Raw genomic sequence first — 17,754 nt, 5'->3', positions numbered from 1 at the left:
TTCTACCACAATTTCCTCAGTACCGATCCTTTCATCTTTAGATTGGTGTTTGTGTCTCCTTTTGCTTAGAGGGACATGCATAATCAGTCACAGAAGCAAGCTGATGAAGGGATCAGGAAGATAAAGGAGGGCACTATCAAAGTTAAACTATAAACTAATAGGTGGATTTCAAGACAACAGGTATCTATGTACCAATAGCCTAGTGTGTGCTAGTGGGGAAAGGGCCAAATTTCACCAGAGTATTAAAAAACAGTAGTCCAATTCATAGAAGTGAGAAAAAGGTGAAGCATTTTCTCTCTGTATTTCCAAGTAATAGTCTGTAATGCAAAGCTCTATATTCAGTTTCCTTGAATATGCTGCAACTGTGCCTTGCAGTTATGCAAACATTATGTGGTACCTTGTACCGGTATACTGTATATGCTACTGTGAATTTGAAGGAATTAATGTGATATAAAAGGGAGTATTTATCAAATCTATACATCCTGACCATTTACCTTTTACTAAACTGCAATAAATCTTTTGTAGCATGATCATGTGAAATGGATTAGACTTGATCGATGTATTAAATTTACTTAGATCTAGAATTAGCCTGACTCCTCCTGACCCTGAGGGATTATGAAATACCTGGAGTACAAGCCATCTTGAATGTCTTCATGTGATATAGGCTAAATGGTGCCTTGGAACATCCGTTCCTGGAGCTCCTCCAACGGAGATTTCTTTCTATAATAGAAAAGCTTTGTGAAACAGTCTTTGGGAACCAGCTATCTGAAGTGATCTCTTCTCAGAAGGAGAAATACCTTAGTTTGCCTTGCAAAGCAAATATGCCCTAAGTATTTGACTCCAGAGATTTTCAGCAATAACCACCAAAGTGAAGGAGCACTCCCTAAAAGTGGGCTTTATCTTACTATCTTACTGACAGCCTTCCCATGTGAATTGGAATTTACAGGTTAGGTTATCTTAACAAGGGTCACCTGTCTGCTTTGTCTTTTGGAAATGTGAAAGAAATTGGAAATTTTTATCTTTCCTTTCATAGTGGTAGTACTGTACATAAGGGCTTTTCAGGCCTGTGCTACTCTTTGATTGGATATATCCCTGTCCTTCAAAGAGATTCATTACATTTAACGTAAGGTTAAAATGAATGTTGTGGCCATTGAAAGGGCATTTTAAGCATTAATATTAGTACAAGTGATTATATACTGAGATATGAGCAAAGGATTTGGGATCTAACGCCAAAAAGTCTTTGGTTCTCTTAAATTGGTATTTTGAGATTTGTAAGAGTGTTGCTTTAGGATGCTTCTGTGTCTTCCAAGTCCTTTATTATATCAAAGGTTTGGGCCTAAGGATGGGATTTTCTAAAGGGCTTAAGTGATTTCAGAGCCCAAGCATGAGCGTCATTCGTCAATCAGTAAGAATTATGTTCCTAAATCACTTAGGCCCCTTTGAAAATTTCAACCTAAATTCAGTTTCCTATTACATGGGGGTAACTCCAGAGTTATTACAATTAGTTCTTTGGGGTGTCTCTGGATTTAACCCCATATAACAGGAAACTTAATTTGGACGTAGGAAATTATATAATACATTGCTTTATGTTTCTCATAGTTGTTGACTCAGAGATCATATTCCCATCTGATAGAATTTTCCTAGCAAAACTGTCTGAGATTTTAATTGTTCTGTCCATTAAGATTAGGTTTGGTTATGAAACTTTGCAAAATTTCTATAATATCGTAAAACTACAGCACCACTGACAAAAACTTTTATGAGAACTGCAGAGATACCTTTATCTCCATTAGAAGTTCTACTCTTAGTTTCTAATTGTAATTATGCTGGCTGTGCACATACTGTGATTTTCCCAGAACAGGCTCCTAATGATTCACTTTAAGGGAGTTCTAAAATATAAGCAAGGAATTCCAGTAAATGATGAAAGATTCCTGTATTATGAGCAATGGAAGGAGAAGACATTTTAGGTTCTTGGTCAAAAACTATATAAAATAAATTATCCCCAAAAATCTGTTTAATTAAATATCTTCTGGACCTCTCAAAACAACAAACTATGGCTATCATCTCAAATCTAGGTCTGCCTACTCTTGACTTGGAGAAAAAGAACTTCTTATTATCTTCATCATTAGGCTAGTAACTCTATCTCATCACTCAACTGTGCTGTAACTAGCATCACCTCTATAATGATATGCTGATTTCAAGAAGGTCATAAAATTAATTTGTCCTGAATTAATTTGCCCTGAATAATTCCACTATCAAGCCCCCTATTTTATTAGACTTTCTTTTCTGCATTCCCAGTATTTTACAGAGAAATACTTTTTCTTTTATCTAGGAAACTACATATTACCCCTAAAGTAACACGAGATCCCTTGGGTAGCTGACCTGTTTGACTTTTCATCTCCTCTAATATGATGTTTAGCTAATAAAGGTACTACTGCAAAATTCCTAACTTGCAGTTCTTAATTCGAGCCTACTCACAGAAAGAAAACAGCTAAGAAACAATAGCAGCCACTAAAGTTGTTGATTAGGATCACTAACTGTACGTGCAGCAGTGCTGGACATAAGTAAAGCACCATGTTCCATAATATCTGTACCAGTAAACCTAATACGAAGCTTGGCAAAAGGAAGTTTCTTTAGCTCCTGAGTCTTTTTTCCCCCTTAAATCATTTTTGATAGTGTAGATTCATTATTTTCCACCTGGGCCCAAAACCATTGCAACAGCTCCACTATGATCCAGTTGCCAAGATGTTCAGTTGCCATTACCTCTTAAGAAAGAACTGCTAGAGTTCCTATGCAATCCAACAGGATATCAATTGCAGTCACACACCTGCCTTAGCTCAGATAGACTACCCTTACAGGTTCTGAAACAACAGAGTCCTTTGCATAAGGAACCAGTCTCCCCTGGCATCAAACTCCTTCGGAACTTTCAAGCTTGGCTACCTTGTTTTTAATAGTTTTGGTACGCAAATTAAAAGTGAATGAGGAAATGCTGTGGGTTGAGGCATCTGCAAAAAAAATGCTTATAGCCATCTGTAAGCCACACAGTTGTCTGAATGAAAAGAGTACTTGCTAAATCTTTTTTCTAAACCTGATCTAACAGAATGCTGAAACAAAAGTCAGACAACTTTCATATCTGGCTCCTAAGAGGAATCCAACTGAGGAGCGCTGAAAGTTTTTCTTATATTTTTATTGGTTTGAAAGGTGAATCTACCCAACCAAAAACGTGTTCCCTGGAAATGGGAACAAAATACTTTATAGATAGCTCATTAATCTTTGCACGATTCTTCATTTTCATCCCAGTACATTATAATGTAATTAATGGAGGGATTCTGAGGTAAGCAGAGAGTTTTATCATATATTTTGAAAAATATGCTTACACAGAGTCCACAATCCCAGTAAAAAGAAAAGTCAATGGATTAATCACAGTGCTACTAAATTAGCTGGGCTACTAATTAATATCTATATAGGTAAAAGGCATCAAATGTACGGTACTGTATTCAGAAAATATAATTTTAGAAGGACTTTCTTTGTGTAAACCTGTCACTCTCCATAGTTTTAATAAAATCAACTAAAGTACACAACATCCAAGTCTCAAAGAACCAAAGTATCTGATAACATTTCATTCTGATATTGTTTGTCTGAAAGAAAGTTCAGGGCCAAATTTTCAAAGGGAAGAGATCCACTTGTGCTCACCAAAAAACCACCTGCAAACACATGACCGCTTATCTGAGCGATCACCGCTATTAGGTAGGCAGATTCAGTAAATGTACATGCAAATGATGAGAACAGGAACTTGCAGTTAACCATTTGCTTGTACCTTTACCCAGTTTTTGCATGCATACCTGGCAATTGCATGCATTAATCCAGTTACACATTTCTGCAGGCATTTTTTGGCACACACACTTCTGTATTTGAAAATTTGACATCTAGTGGCATCAAAATTATTTGGAAGACAGTCATTAAAATAGATGTTAAAAGAACACTGTGGGGTACATTTTCAGCAAGGCACAGGGAGATTTAGCTGCATGACTTCCATTAGCTTTAATGAGAGCTGCACAGCTAAATACCTGGACACCACACTGAAAGATTAACACATAATACACACAATGTTTATTTTTTACTAATACTCTTATTATTACCACGTTCTTCCTCCTCCTCCTCCTCTTCCTCCTCTTCTTCTTCCTCCTCCTCTTCCTCCACATCTTCTGCTTCCTCTTCATCCTCCTCTTCTTCCTCTTCAATCTCCTCTTCCTCTTCTCGATCTATTTCTTCATCCTCCTCCTCCTCCTCATCACCTTGCTCTTCATTGTCATCAGAATACTCCTCCTCCTCTTCCTCTTCCTCTTCCTCCTCCTCCTTTTCATCCATCTCCTCTGTTCCATCAGTTTCATAACACTCATCTACTGAAGAGTTGTCTGTTTTAACCACAAAGGGTTTTCTTTTGGGAGCAGGTTCTTGGGGTTGCTTATCTTGTGTTTTTCTTTTTTTTGCCAAAGGACAGCCATAAACACTATTCGGAAAAATAAAAGACTTATGTTATTACACTGTCTGGCAGTTCTCCTCTGCAGGTCAGATTGTGCAAAGCATTATGTCATTTAATCAGGTTTTATAATTATTTACTACATTAATTGCTTTCCTTAAAATGTACATTTTTGAAAAAAAAATACACTTTGCTTAGGCAATAATGACCAAAGGGGAAGGCCCTTCCAAACCCTCACGGCGTCTAGTCAGTCATTAACTGTCTGGAAATGCTATACCCAGGGGTCATCACTGCAATTATAAAGCTAATAAGAATTTTTTTCCCGCTCCCCTCCTCGCTCCCCCTGCACTGTGTTATCTCTGCTTCATGTTGAACTTTGTTCCATGGTAGATGCATTTTTTTTTAATTTATAGCAAATAATTTTTTCCTAGCAATTATTGATCAGTACTGTAAGGAGTGGGAAAGCAGTCCTTCATATCTTTAAACTATTCAATGAGATTTTGATCATTGGGATCTGCTCCTGAAACATTTAAGCTAAGAGTAGGACTGGACCCTTACATATAGATAACAATAATAACAATAAATTGGTCTTCAATTATTCACTTTACCTCTCCATTATGTGCCATGAAGGCGCATAAAAACCAAAACAAACATAAAAATTGGCAGAACTACTTTTAGAAGGTCTCAAACATTCAAGTTAAAATGTATCCATACAAATCCTATGATATTTTCTGAAAACATCAGTGCTGAAAGTCAGACTTATCTGAAATTGGGTATCATTTGTTCTCTGATCACCTTAGCTACAGGCATAACAACATTATAGGACAGAAGAGGATCATGCTACTTTTCTGTTGGGTTGTCCACCTATCTGTCCGACTTAATGTTTTCCCCATAATTTCTGGTCTAATATGATCTCCTTTGAGAGAGCTCTGTTGCACACATTGAATTACCCTCTGCGTAAAGAAGTTTCACTTGAACTTCCTTATTGTCTGAACTTAACTGCAGCTCAAGCCACATGGTTTTTGAGCCTGTTTCCTGTCATTAATAGTTTTGTGACATTCAAACTCTTCTCTATAGTTTTGTGACATTCAAACTCTTCTCTATAGACCTTTAATTTCCTCTTTCACAATCAATTTTCCTACCTTTCCGCACAGTTACAAACCACTGAGACACTCTACCATTTTCGTAGCCACCTGACACCTTTTGGAGTTCTATCAATAGAAAACCTTTTAAAACATGGGGCCCCTCCTGGTGCTCAATACTCCAGGTGTCGTCTGGATGGTGCCATAATGGTCACCTCTGATTTGAACTATATTCCGTTATCACAGTTTGTCATTTGCTTCCCTGATGATTTTAAGTTTCTGTCCATACTCATCCTCCATATCATTCATACTGTTAGTACTATCTTTCTTCAGTGCGAGTTCCATTAATACCATATTCTTCAAGATTCTGATTCTTATTTTTAAAGCTGTCAGTGGGCTACACCCTGACTAGCTCCAGGACTGAGTCTCTCTCTCTCGCTCTTTTCATAACCCTCTTAGAATATTCTAATCAACAGGCAGATCTCAGGTAAAACACTCAGGGGTGAAGGGCTGAAGCAGCTCCTCATTTGTGAAAATCACTGGAGATAAAGTGAGCTTGAGTTTTGTCACATTTAGAATGCAATGCAGAAATTACCTCTTTTTTCCACACTGTACACAATAAAAAAGGCTGCTAAATACTTGCAAAGCCATCTCACCCAAACCTAGTTCTCCTAGAAGTCACTCTGGGAAGGAGCAGAGAATATGGTCCTAGTCAGACTATACCAATGTTCCTTTTAATTTTTGGATTTGGCAACTAAAGGCCATTGTGATTGACACATTAGAAATCAATTACGGGTAAAGGTAGGGCAACCTAATTGCCAATCATAATCCTATTTACCAATTTCAACTTTGTCTATATTTTTCTACACTATATTTCATAAGGCACCTAAGAACCCATGACATTTCTTCTAGGCCCAGTCCCACTAACCTGCAATTGAAATCAGTGGGAGCTAGATGCCTTACTTAATTAGGTGCTTTTTGTAAATACCACTAGGTTCCTATCTGCATGTTTAGACATGTACATTGCTTTGTAAATCTAGCTGCATGTCTTTTCTCTCTCTCTCTGTGCTCAGTATGCTCGACCCTGAAAGGTACTGGCTCCTCTAGCTCCAATCCAGGCGAGCTCATAAGCAATTAATTGAATTTAATGGAACTTCTCACAGGATTCAAGTTAAGTGTGTATTAAGTACTTTGATGGATTGGGACCAGAGTACCCAGTACCATGTAGGATTTACAATACAGTCAGTCTCCCAAGAAAATTAACCATGTATGTTAACCATGACCACCTTTTGGTCAACTTCAACCAGTTTACATCAATCCAAACTATTTGGTCCTTGATCAACATCTAGAATCTGTTCTTGGCTTTGTTTGGATATTAAGCTCTAAAAGTCTGAAATTGCCTTGATTCTTCTTATGAACCCTTTAAAAATATGGTCTTTCATTGACTCCTCTATAGTTTTCAAGTATATCTTAAGTTCAGTGGGAATTTAAAAAAAATAATATCTCTCTTTCAGAATCTTGGGAGACAGGCCATCAGACCTGGAACGTTCTTTCTATTTAGCTGCCCTAATTTCTTCTCTTTCTTTGTTTTATCTATTCTTGTATTACACTTAGTTTCATTAGTTGTTCATATTCTGCCTCCAAGACATTCCTATCTCTTTCTGGCATTTTCCCCTCATTACCTCTGGTAAATACACTGAGGAAAAGAAAGCATTTTGCTTCCCAGCAATCTCTGCCTCATATGTCACTAAGTTCCTCTCACAGTCGGACAAAGAGACTTCAGTCTCTTTCATTCACCTCCTGTTCCTGATATATCTGTAACACCTGTTATTTTTTGTCCCCATACCTTCTGCAATGATCGTTCCATTTTCAATTTTGGCTTCTGTGATCATTGTCTTAGCTGCTTATTTTTTAGACTTGTGTATACCCTCTCATAGCCATGATCCTATTGATTTATGTCTTGTTTGCTTTTCTATTTTATTGCTCCCTGTATTCCCCATGTCATCTGTATTTGTTTCTCCCCAACCACCCACCTACCCCCACCACCCCACCTCACACCCCACACATGCACACTTCAGCTGTATTTGTTTTCAATAGTATACCTACATGTTGGGCTTCCTGCAGTTTCCCTCTGAATACTCCCCATTTCCTTTTTGAGTCCCTCCCACTCATTTTACTTTCTCAGACTCTTTTAGTAACAACCCCTATGGAAAAGTCCTGTAGAACTTACTCGGGATGAAACCAGTAGGGATATAGAAAAATGTATTAGGGTTCAAAGGAAAGTATGTAAAAAATCTATATTTAATAGAGGATGGTAGCTTTTCTATGGTTTTTGAACAATCTTATGTAACTACCTGATGGTTCAAAACCATACAGTATTATTGTTCTCTTTTAAATGCTATAGGACTTGTCATTGTGGAATATGCATTTTGATCCCCAAATTCACATCTTATTTCTAAGTCATCCCACTACTTTTACCTTTTCAACCATGCCTTATGTGTCATTAAAGATATTACTGATTGATGTTCCCTATGCCCCAACTTGTTGCATCATATATCACATGTCCACCAGCATGCTATCTGAATAGATTCTTTCTTTAGTATAGAGTGTCCTATTTTATGCGCTCCATGCTGCAGTTCTAACTCAAGCAAAGAACTCATTGACTTCAGAAGAAAGAAGTCAAGATGCAGTTTCAGGCTCTGTAGTTGAATAATATTCTACATTGCTTTTTCTTCTTTGTATTAGCACTTTAAAAATATTGGATCTGAGTTTAACAAACTTAAAAATTATCCCCAACAACACTGCCCTCCTCTTTTCACATGACATTTTAATTTCAGTTAAAGTATAGTCTTTGGTGGATATTTAGGCACCTTAGCAGGTTAGGTACCTAACTCCTATCATTGCAATGGGAATTATGCATCTAACTTGCTTTTGAAAATCCTACTAGGTACCCATCTACATTTTTAGGTATGTGACCTAAAGTCACCACTTTCTCAACTATGTCAACTTCAGTACTTGAATACCAAAATATAGTAAACTCATCCATCAAATTATTAATCTCTACAGCTCTGGCTGCAACCCATGTATTTCACAATTCCTTACAATCTATTTTTCTGGTGCAATGAATCAAATTCTTTTAAACAGGAAGCACAGTTCAAGTGCATATTATCAAATAATGTCATCTTTACTTCATTTTGCTTTCTTTCTGTTGAAAATAAAGTATTAAGTAGAGAGCTGCTGACTTTCTCAAATAACATATACGTACATTACTATTTCAATTTGATGAAAACAGTTAATTTGCTAAAAAGATACCAGCTTCACAAATATAAATGACCTTGCTGAACTCCCTAGCGTCTAAATGTCTTCCATGGGAGTTTAGTACCATTCATTATGGAGTAATAATAATAAAAGTCACACTGCCAAATGTGTGTTAGCTGCCTCATAGTACATGTTGTAAGATGAGATACCTGCCTCAAACAGCTTGCATACTAACTATGCCTCAATTCTATACTTTTCCATTTAGAACCTTTATGTATATGAGTAGTCCCAAGGATATATATATGAGAACTGCAACAAGATCATCGTCGTCGTCAGCAACGGGAGACTACTACTACTCTACTACTACCAACTCCAAGGTGTCTAGGCATATATATAAGGACATAAGTGTTTGCAGGATTGGGGTGTCATTTAAAATAGGATGTAACAAAAGGGGGCCAGGGATAACAAAACAGTTGGGAAAATGGGAGAATGAACAGGGGTGACAATAAGATTATATGGTCACTCAGCAAACATCAGTGTACGTCATGGTACAATATAAAAATTGTAGTGTTTTTGTTTGTTTGTTTTTTAAGTAAAACTAAACAAATTTTAGTCAGTTACCCACAATCAGACTAAAAATGTTGCAATACATGTTTTCTGTATTTAAAACGTGTATAATAGGCCACATCATCAGCTGCTGTACAACAGCTACTGAAACCAGTAAAGCTATCCTGATATACACCAGCTGAGCATTTGGGCCAATATCTTTTGACTTCAATAGACCTAATTTTGAGCATGTGCTTAAGGGCTTTGCTGGATTGGGGCCTAATAGTTTTACACCCAAGGCTGGAATATCTCCTAAAGGTGAAACTAAGGGCATAATATGACCCTGTGAATGTAAATGGTCAGACTGAGTAGCCAACTTGTTCTCTTACTGAGAACAGTTATTAAAAACTCCACTCTTGGAACATAACCTTTGAAAGGATTCTTTCAAGTTTACAATAATTAATTAGTTTTGAAAACAAATTGTCTTGTGTTACTAATAACAACCTAGCTTATTAATACAAAAGGATTTGCAAACATCTGAATTATTTTTGCCTGGTTTACACTTTGTTTCATTTTTCTCCACGTGAACAATAAGAACAGAATTGTCACTTTCACTTCAGCTTCTCTTGCAGCGGCACAATGTGTCAATGTTTGGGTCACAAGCAGAGGAATAGTTTATTGTTTGTGGGGGGGGGGGGTTGGTTTTTTTTTAAACACATTTTCCATTGGATTTTTTTCTTTTATTTGGAAATTGGAATGGGAAGTGCAACAGGCCACTATGCTGGTGGAAATAGTCTTACATCTCAGATAGCCATTTCCAGGAAGGAACTTCAGAAGCTGAATCCAGCATAGACGTCTATGGATCTCTGTACATATCTTACCTCTGCATAGGAAATCCATTTTTTCCACCAAATTATTTACTAACCTGAACCAAAGAATTCTAATCACTAACACCTCTACAAACTTTTTAAATCAAGGCCCCATTCTGCTAGATGCTCTAGAAATACACAGGAAGACATTCTCTCAGCCCCAGTCTAATTTAAGACAAGATACAGTAGGTGAATATAAGATGTGAGAGGACAGACAGGAGAATGAGGGCAATGCAACAGTATGGCCTAGCAATGTGCACCTCTAGATCAAAAAGTATTTAAATAAATAAATATAAGCCACCCGTGACTGCCCCATCATCCAGACACAATTCATCTCTCTCCGCCGTCCTTTATATTTATGTGCCTATCCCCATGACAGCTAGCCACACAGCATACATTAAAAATAACTCACTAGACAAATGTAAAGAGACAAACAACTCTCTTTCTCTCTACCACCTCTGTCTAACAAAGAAACCCCCTCCTTGCTCCTGGTGATGTTTTGGCTAGCTCTTAGAATCTGCTTAGATATTCCATTGTCACTTACATGCTATGGAGTGTTCTAATCTTAGAGTGGTGGTTGACTGAATCTAGTGAGTTCAACAGCTGGGACCTCCCCCTATTGGGCTATGCCTCGCTTCCCATCCTCAGGAACACACTGCTAATCCAGGGATCATTGGCAAAAGCATCTCAGCAGATCTAAATGATCACAATGGTGAACAGGGTGAGAGGCAGCCTCTAAAGGATAGCCAGGACCCCAATCTATGTACAGCAGTATAGCTTTAACCCAAACCACAGCTTGAATTCCACCTGGAAGCAGAGAGGCAGCCAATACTATCCACACAGCAGAGATTTAATGTACTCCTGCTAATCCACTACAGGTAGCACATGTGATTAAATTTACTAAGTGGTTACTGATACTGGATGTCTCAATTTTAATCGAGACTCAGCCTGGACACCTAAAAATTGAGGGATCCAAAACACGGGAGGGATAGCTCAGTGGTTTGAGCATTGGCCTGGTAAACCCAGGGTTGCGAGTTCAATCCTTTAGGGGGCCACTTAGGGATCTGGGGCAAAAAAAATTGGGGATTGGTCCTGCTTTGAGCAGGAGGTTGGACTAGATGACCTCCTGAGGTCCCTTCCACTCCTGATATTCTATGATTCTAAAACTGGTGTAAAGCAAAGATTAGGGATGCTGTTACACTGCCAATCATTTAACAACATGTCTCTCTGTATATTAGTTCAATCAACACCCTTGGACACTAACTTAGTAGATCATAATTAACATCAACACAGCAGGTCAAACTATCATTCTAGCATGTACTTAAGTTTTAAGCAATAGCATACTTTGCCATTTTATTGCATTTCTAATGTAGGGTTACTATAATGTGGTTATCAATTACTGATTGCCATCACAAATACGCTGTCATTTCCCCATAAATACACAATAGTATTGGATCCCAACTGATTTTTAATTAAGAGAGATATATGATACGCTATCAGGACATATGATATGCTAAAGTTCATACAACCATAACAATAAGGATTTTGCTTTGTCCAAATGGCAAATGAGTGAGGATCATAATCAATAGAAAGAAATACTATAATGCACCATCCTTACTAATAAAATGGTTTGACTGCCACCAGTAAACAGTTGAAATTATGGAAGAAACTGACAAAAATAGAATGATAAAGGCTGCAGTTATTTCAGTGCTTATGTACCACATTCTCACCTCCAGCATAAGCTACAGGACATTGTTCTTTGTCTTACACGGTTGGTTAGGAGTCATTCAAGTGTGAAATATTCTAAATTCTGGTAGTTTGAGGATTGAGATGTTAAACCCTTCCTGTTTTGAACAAAAATAAGATTGTACCCTTTTGTAACACAGAGAAAATATTATTACTCTCCAACAGAATGGAATTTATAGCATTCCACTATTCTATGGCATCTAAAATTGGGCTATTTTTAAAGATGTTAAGCTTTATTAGTATTCATTTAGCAAACATACTATTATTGAATGGCTGTAGGTTTACCCACCACAATATTTTTTCCTTCTCAATAGGCTCTGGGCCACAAAAGTTAACATAAAAACCTGTTTAACAAAAAGAGGATTTCTGAAATGCCTTTGTCATTACACCTCCTTGATCTTGATTTCCATGACAAAATTTAGTTACAAGCTGTTGTGCCTTCAGTTTACTGCTGAAGCATAACCTTATAACCAAACTCCATCTGCCTTTATGGCCTTTCTTCCAGTATTTTGTAAATCTCTTGGCTGGACACTGAATTTTAACATTATGTATTTATTTTTCAAATAATCATTAGAGTTTTGTGCAGTGTTTCTTCTAGGACTGGATGAAAGCAATCCAGGTCCCTAGGCACACCAAGACAAAGGGCTTCCCCCATGGATCTACCCCATGGTCCTGACCCGCCCTTGCTGTAGAGGAGCCCCTCACACTCTCCCAGAGAGGCAGATGCACTGGCATGAGGCCCTTTCCCATTGGAAACAGAAGTGGTGGCAGCAGGGATCCTCTTTCCCCAGTAGAGAGGGTGCAAAAGGGGACATGAGTACTTACCCCCCAACAAAGGGAGTGTACCTGCTTGCATGGGTGGGCCAAGCTGGCTGCCCTCGTCTTCTCCTGCCATGCTCTGCGATTGTGTTGGCAGGGTGCACCAAAAGAGTGGGTCTTAAAGTTAACAGCTCCATTGAGCTGCACAAGGCAGTTCACCCTCTCAGAGCTATTGTTTCAGGCTCTTTGCAGACTCAGGCTGACATCACTGATTCACTCATGCTCAATTCATGTTCTCAAGGTTTTCTTCACAACCATGAGGGATAGCAATTACTTTTCTTTTTAAAATGAAAGCTTGACTTTTGATATAATAACATGATTCCAGGAGCTGGAGCCCTCAGCACAGGCGTATAATGCTCATACCTTCATCTGGCCCTGCTTTCCACATATCTTGTGAAAAGGAAGGACATAAGTGCAGCAAAAGAGTCGAATTAGATCCATCCAGAATAGTGAGGATGCCACCTGACTCATATTACAATTAAAAAAATATATACTACTGTATATAACGTTACTTATTATAGCTGTCAGCAAGCTCTATTAGACTGTAGAACAGTCTTCAACAGGAAAGGAAAATAGTCTCCCAAGGGAGTGGAAGCCCCACACAGCATGATTTAAAAGTGGCAGCTGGGCTGTGGGAGGGAAGTGGCATTTTCCCATTGAAACTCTACTGCCAGCACACCTTCTGTGGCTAGACTGCAGAGGGAAATGCTGCAACTACCAGTTCTACTGCTCAATTTTAAGGAGACAAGAGAGAAGGGCTGGAAGGGGACAGAGGCAGGCATGGATGAGAGCAAGAAGTGGGTAAGGGACTACAGGGTGAAGAAGGGAAAATGTCTGGAAAGGAGAAGGGCACAATAGGAAGGTTGGAAGAGAGTGAGAAACAGGGGTAGGAGAAAGGGGACTAGAGGTAACATTTTTATAAGGGCCCAAGTGACTTAGTAGCCTAAATACCATTTTCAAAAGTAATTCAGGCACTGAGGAGGCTAACTCTCTTTGAAAGGCGACAGGACTTAGTCTTCTAAATCACTTTTAAAAATGGGACCTGTGTCACATGGGAACTTTTGAAAATATTACCCAGGGAGATTTTATGCGGAAAAATTATTTGTATCTTTTTACCCCAATAATCCCAATTATTAACATCAACAAACTGCAAACGAAATAAATGGGAATTGTGCCTATATATCTGAGGCCAGTTTGAAGTCCACAGTATGTTGGGAGTTTTGAAGGGGGGATGAGGTCCCAGCTATGCATCACTGGGAACTGGTGCACCTCACTGTGATATTACCCAAAGCCATACTGCAATACAGCAGGTAGGTCTTTTTCAGTTTTGGATTCTGTAATGGTTTATTTCTGTTTTCATATGCTACAGAACACTGGAGAGTTTGGTCAGATTCTTTAGAGGGCATTCCTAATATTTCTGTGATGTATGCTGGATTCACCAGTTTTCTGCAGGCATGCCATAAGACAATGGCCCAATTTACTCAGTGTGAGCAGACACAAATCTAACTCCAGCTTACAGCAGGTTTCAGTCTGGCCCACAGTATTTCATGAAGACTAAACAGATTCATGACTAGTTACTGTAAACTAACCATGACAATTTTGAATGGTCTCCCCTGGATTTTGGTTTCTAAATCCAACAAACTGCTATTTTCCACTGAACAGTCAGAATTACAGTGGATAGATAATACTCAATGTTATGTCTGTTTTATGGTTTTACTTAAATGCTGGCACTTTAAATAAGTGGTTCCACTTTTAGTCAATGCCATTTTAACAGCTCAGTCCTGCTTCCTCCTACTTCCTTTTAATATCATAATTGGAAACAAAATGCATGAATTCTGAGATATTAAGTTAACTCTGTAGTTGGAATTTATTTGGCATTCTTTCTAAAAATGACGCTTGTTTTAAAACTCTAATTCAGATTCTGATCCACCTTTATTGTAATCTCAATAAATCTCACCAATTAAGCAAGGCCAGGCCATTTCTGACCTGATATGTCAGTCCCTTCAAGGAACACCAAGGTGATGCAGAAAGCAGCTCTGTGATTCACAAAGTGGCATTCTCTCCTCTAATTAGGGCTTGGCTAACTTACATTTTATAGCGCTCTAACTTGCTGGCTCAGGGGAGTGAAAAATCACCCCCCTGCGCGCAGCAAGTCAGAGTGTTTTAAAGCGCTAGTGTAAACAGGTTCCGAGCACTCACGTGCGACCACACTCGCACTTCAAAGTGCTGAAGTTTCCAGTGTAGCCATGCCCTCAGTTACTATTAAGCCAATTCTCTAGACAGGTATCATGGGAAGAACATTATAGCTGGTGATGCTTTATTTCAGGAGTGAGGTAAAATAGAAGTCCTGACTATTTCTGGTCGTTAAAGGTCCCATTTAAGAGTAGAAATGTTATTTCTAGGGCCCTGACAAAATTTAAACGCATGTAATTATATTCTGCCTACTTCTGCAGTTTCAATGAGGTAGATTAGGTCCCAACCCAGAAGTGATTACATTACAATGTGGTGAATGTTATGACCTTACTATACCCTGTATCTACCTTACCTAACGTTGCAAAACTGTTGTGAGGCTTAAATTACTTACTTGTGAAGTGTTTGAGATCCACGGATGAAAAGGCTACAGAACTGTGAAACGCTACTGTTGTAACATGTTTTCTCAAAAGCAACCACCAAAAAGTTTAACATATCGCTACTTGTACTCTGTATTTTTTTATTTACTCTTAGGCAATGGCTACACTAGCGAACTTACAGCAGTGTAGTTGCACTGATGTAGCCGCGCAGCTGTAAGTTCTCTAGGGTAGCTGCTCTAACTGATGGGAGAAGGGCTCCCATTGACTTAATTAATCCAGAGGGACTCTAGCACGGCTACTCACTAGGACATGTCACTGCTCAGCCACCGCCACCTGTCTCATGCACTGAGGGAGCCACTGCTTCAAAGCCCCATGACAGCACAAGGGGTTACCATGTTGTCTGATGGCAGATTTGGAATAATGGGAGAAAGTGGTTATTTTGAAAGAGGGAACCACCATCTTCCTAAAGGCAGCATGTTGCCTCATTTCCATTGAGAATAAAAGGAGGTGGCAGCCATTTTAAAAGAGGGCAATTCTTTGTGGGATTTTCTGAAGAAGGACATTCTTCTTCAGCCCTTGGTGAAGAAAAAAAACCTTTCAGTTGTGAAGTCTTCCAGCGTAGCCTATGCATTTCAGTGAGTTTCTCTCTACAGGAAGTTTAAATAGTCTGTGTTATTAAGATCATTAGGGACAAAAAATGATCTGACACCTGGCGCTAAATTTCTTCAAGGATCCATTTTTAAATTAATTTTAACTCAAGCTAATTTACAGATTTACTCATAAATGCCCACAAAAATATTGTGTGCCCAAGGAGTAAGTGCTGTCATTTTGAGGAAAATACATTGTATTTGTTATACATAACACAGTCATTGAATCTCTGATTTAAGTGCAAAACTCATCTCAGACTTAACTATTAATGACAGGTCCTCCTAGCAGGAATCACAACCAGCACTTCCATAATGAATGTTGGTCAGTGAGGACCAGTTGCTATGTTAAAATACCATATAATCACAGCACATACACCATAACAAGAAGTCATTTGCTAGTCTATCTTTGCTAGAACACATTTTGAATACAGGAGTAGGAAGGATGGCCTAGTGCATAAGGCACTAAACTGGGATTCAGGAAACAAAGATTCAATTCTTTGCTCAGATGCAGATTTCCTATGTGGTGGTGGGCAAGTCATATCTGTACCTCAGTTCCCCATATGTAAAATGAGGATAATATTCTCGTACCTGACAGAGGTGTTGTGAAGATAAAATTAGTTATTGATTTTACGGGCACACCAGACCTGCACTGGTCCATCTGGGGTTAACACCATGCTATGGGCAGAGGAGGCCAGGCTTTCACGCCCCTGCTGGACATGCTCCAGCTGGGACCCAGGTATAAAAGAGAGAACCTCTGCTCACTAGGGGATGACTGTTAAAGAGGGAGGATGCCAAATCTCCAGCCCGGGAGCCACCAAATCTCCAGACTGTGGAAGCCAAACACGCTGAGACCCTGGCAAACAACAGGACAATGGAAGGCACCCAAGAGTGGTCAAGGCTGCTCGGAGCAGCCCAAGCCGAGGAACCCTGAGATGCCAAGGATGCCCGGACTGACACATGAGGAGACAGGATAGAAAGTGGCCCAAGGGGACAGCCCATAGGGCCGGACACTGTCAGCATGTTGCAGTGGGATCCCCGCTAACACAATGGTGGAACTCTCCACCACTCTTAGGGCCCTGGACTGGGACCCGGTGGAGTAGGGTAGGCCTGGGTCCCCTTGCATCAGTGGTGGGCAACCTGCAGCCCGCGGGCCACATGCAGCCCATCAGGGTAATCCACTGGCGGGCCATGAGACAGTTTGTTTACATTGACTGTCCGCAGGCATGGCTGCCCGCAGCTCCCAGTGGCCTCAATTTGCCATTCCTGGCCAATGAGAGTTGCCCACTACTGCCCTATGTCCTGCTGCCAACCCCACATAGGGGTGTCAGCTCCCTGACCTTAGGCTGTGTGCCAGAGCGAGAATGTCAGACTCTAGACTATTTGGTGTTCCACCCTGCCTGAGGGCCTGAGCCCCTAGACTGATTGGTGTTCCATCCTACCTGAAAACCCAGGGCTGCCAGACTGGCTCTGGCCATTAGGCTACACTCCTCCGAGGCTAAGATGGTACAAGTAAACCTAGTCACGGGACTACAACAGCCCTTGCCCTGCCCCCAAAGTGGGATGGGACATACCAACCCCATGACACCTAGATAGATAGATAATTGTGGATTTCCTTCACATGATGTTGCAATTGGCCAGATGGAGAAATTGCATTAGTTTCCTGCTTGCTGAACTGATCCTGCACCCCAGCCAATGAGTATTTTAAGTACATTTACTAATAGTATTAAAAACTGTGTCAAA

The 17,754-nt window shown here is 39.5% G+C and overlaps 1 protein-coding gene across 21 annotated transcripts in view; it reads right to left on the bottom strand.

The window, feature by feature from the left end:
* The window catches only part of MYT1L (myelin transcription factor 1 like), a 384,710-nt gene that overhangs the window by 127,452 nt on the left and 239,504 nt on the right, over nt 1–17,754 (bottom strand). For 14 of the 21 annotated variants that reach the window (XM_048845402.2, XM_048845392.2, XM_048845389.2 and 11 more), the window contains 2 exons: nt 4,137–4,507; nt 625–720 (listed from right to left, as the gene is read on the bottom strand). In XM_048845402.2, coding sequence (XP_048701359.1) covers nt 625–720; nt 4,137–4,507 — 467 coding nt within the window. The remainder of the gene's footprint in view (nt 1–624; nt 721–4,136; nt 4,508–17,754) is intronic. The other 7 variants (XM_048845400.2, XM_048845403.2, XM_048845405.2 and 4 more) reach the window with 3 other exon arrangements.

This window comes from Caretta caretta, chromosome 3 (assembly GCF_965140235.1).
Source record: "Caretta caretta isolate rCarCar2 chromosome 3, rCarCar1.hap1, whole genome shotgun sequence".
In the NCBI taxonomy this organism is placed as follows: domain Eukaryota; kingdom Metazoa; phylum Chordata; order Testudines; family Cheloniidae; genus Caretta; species Caretta caretta.
Note: the sequence above shows the minus strand (reverse complement) of the source record. Positions and strands in the feature narration are given on the sequence as shown.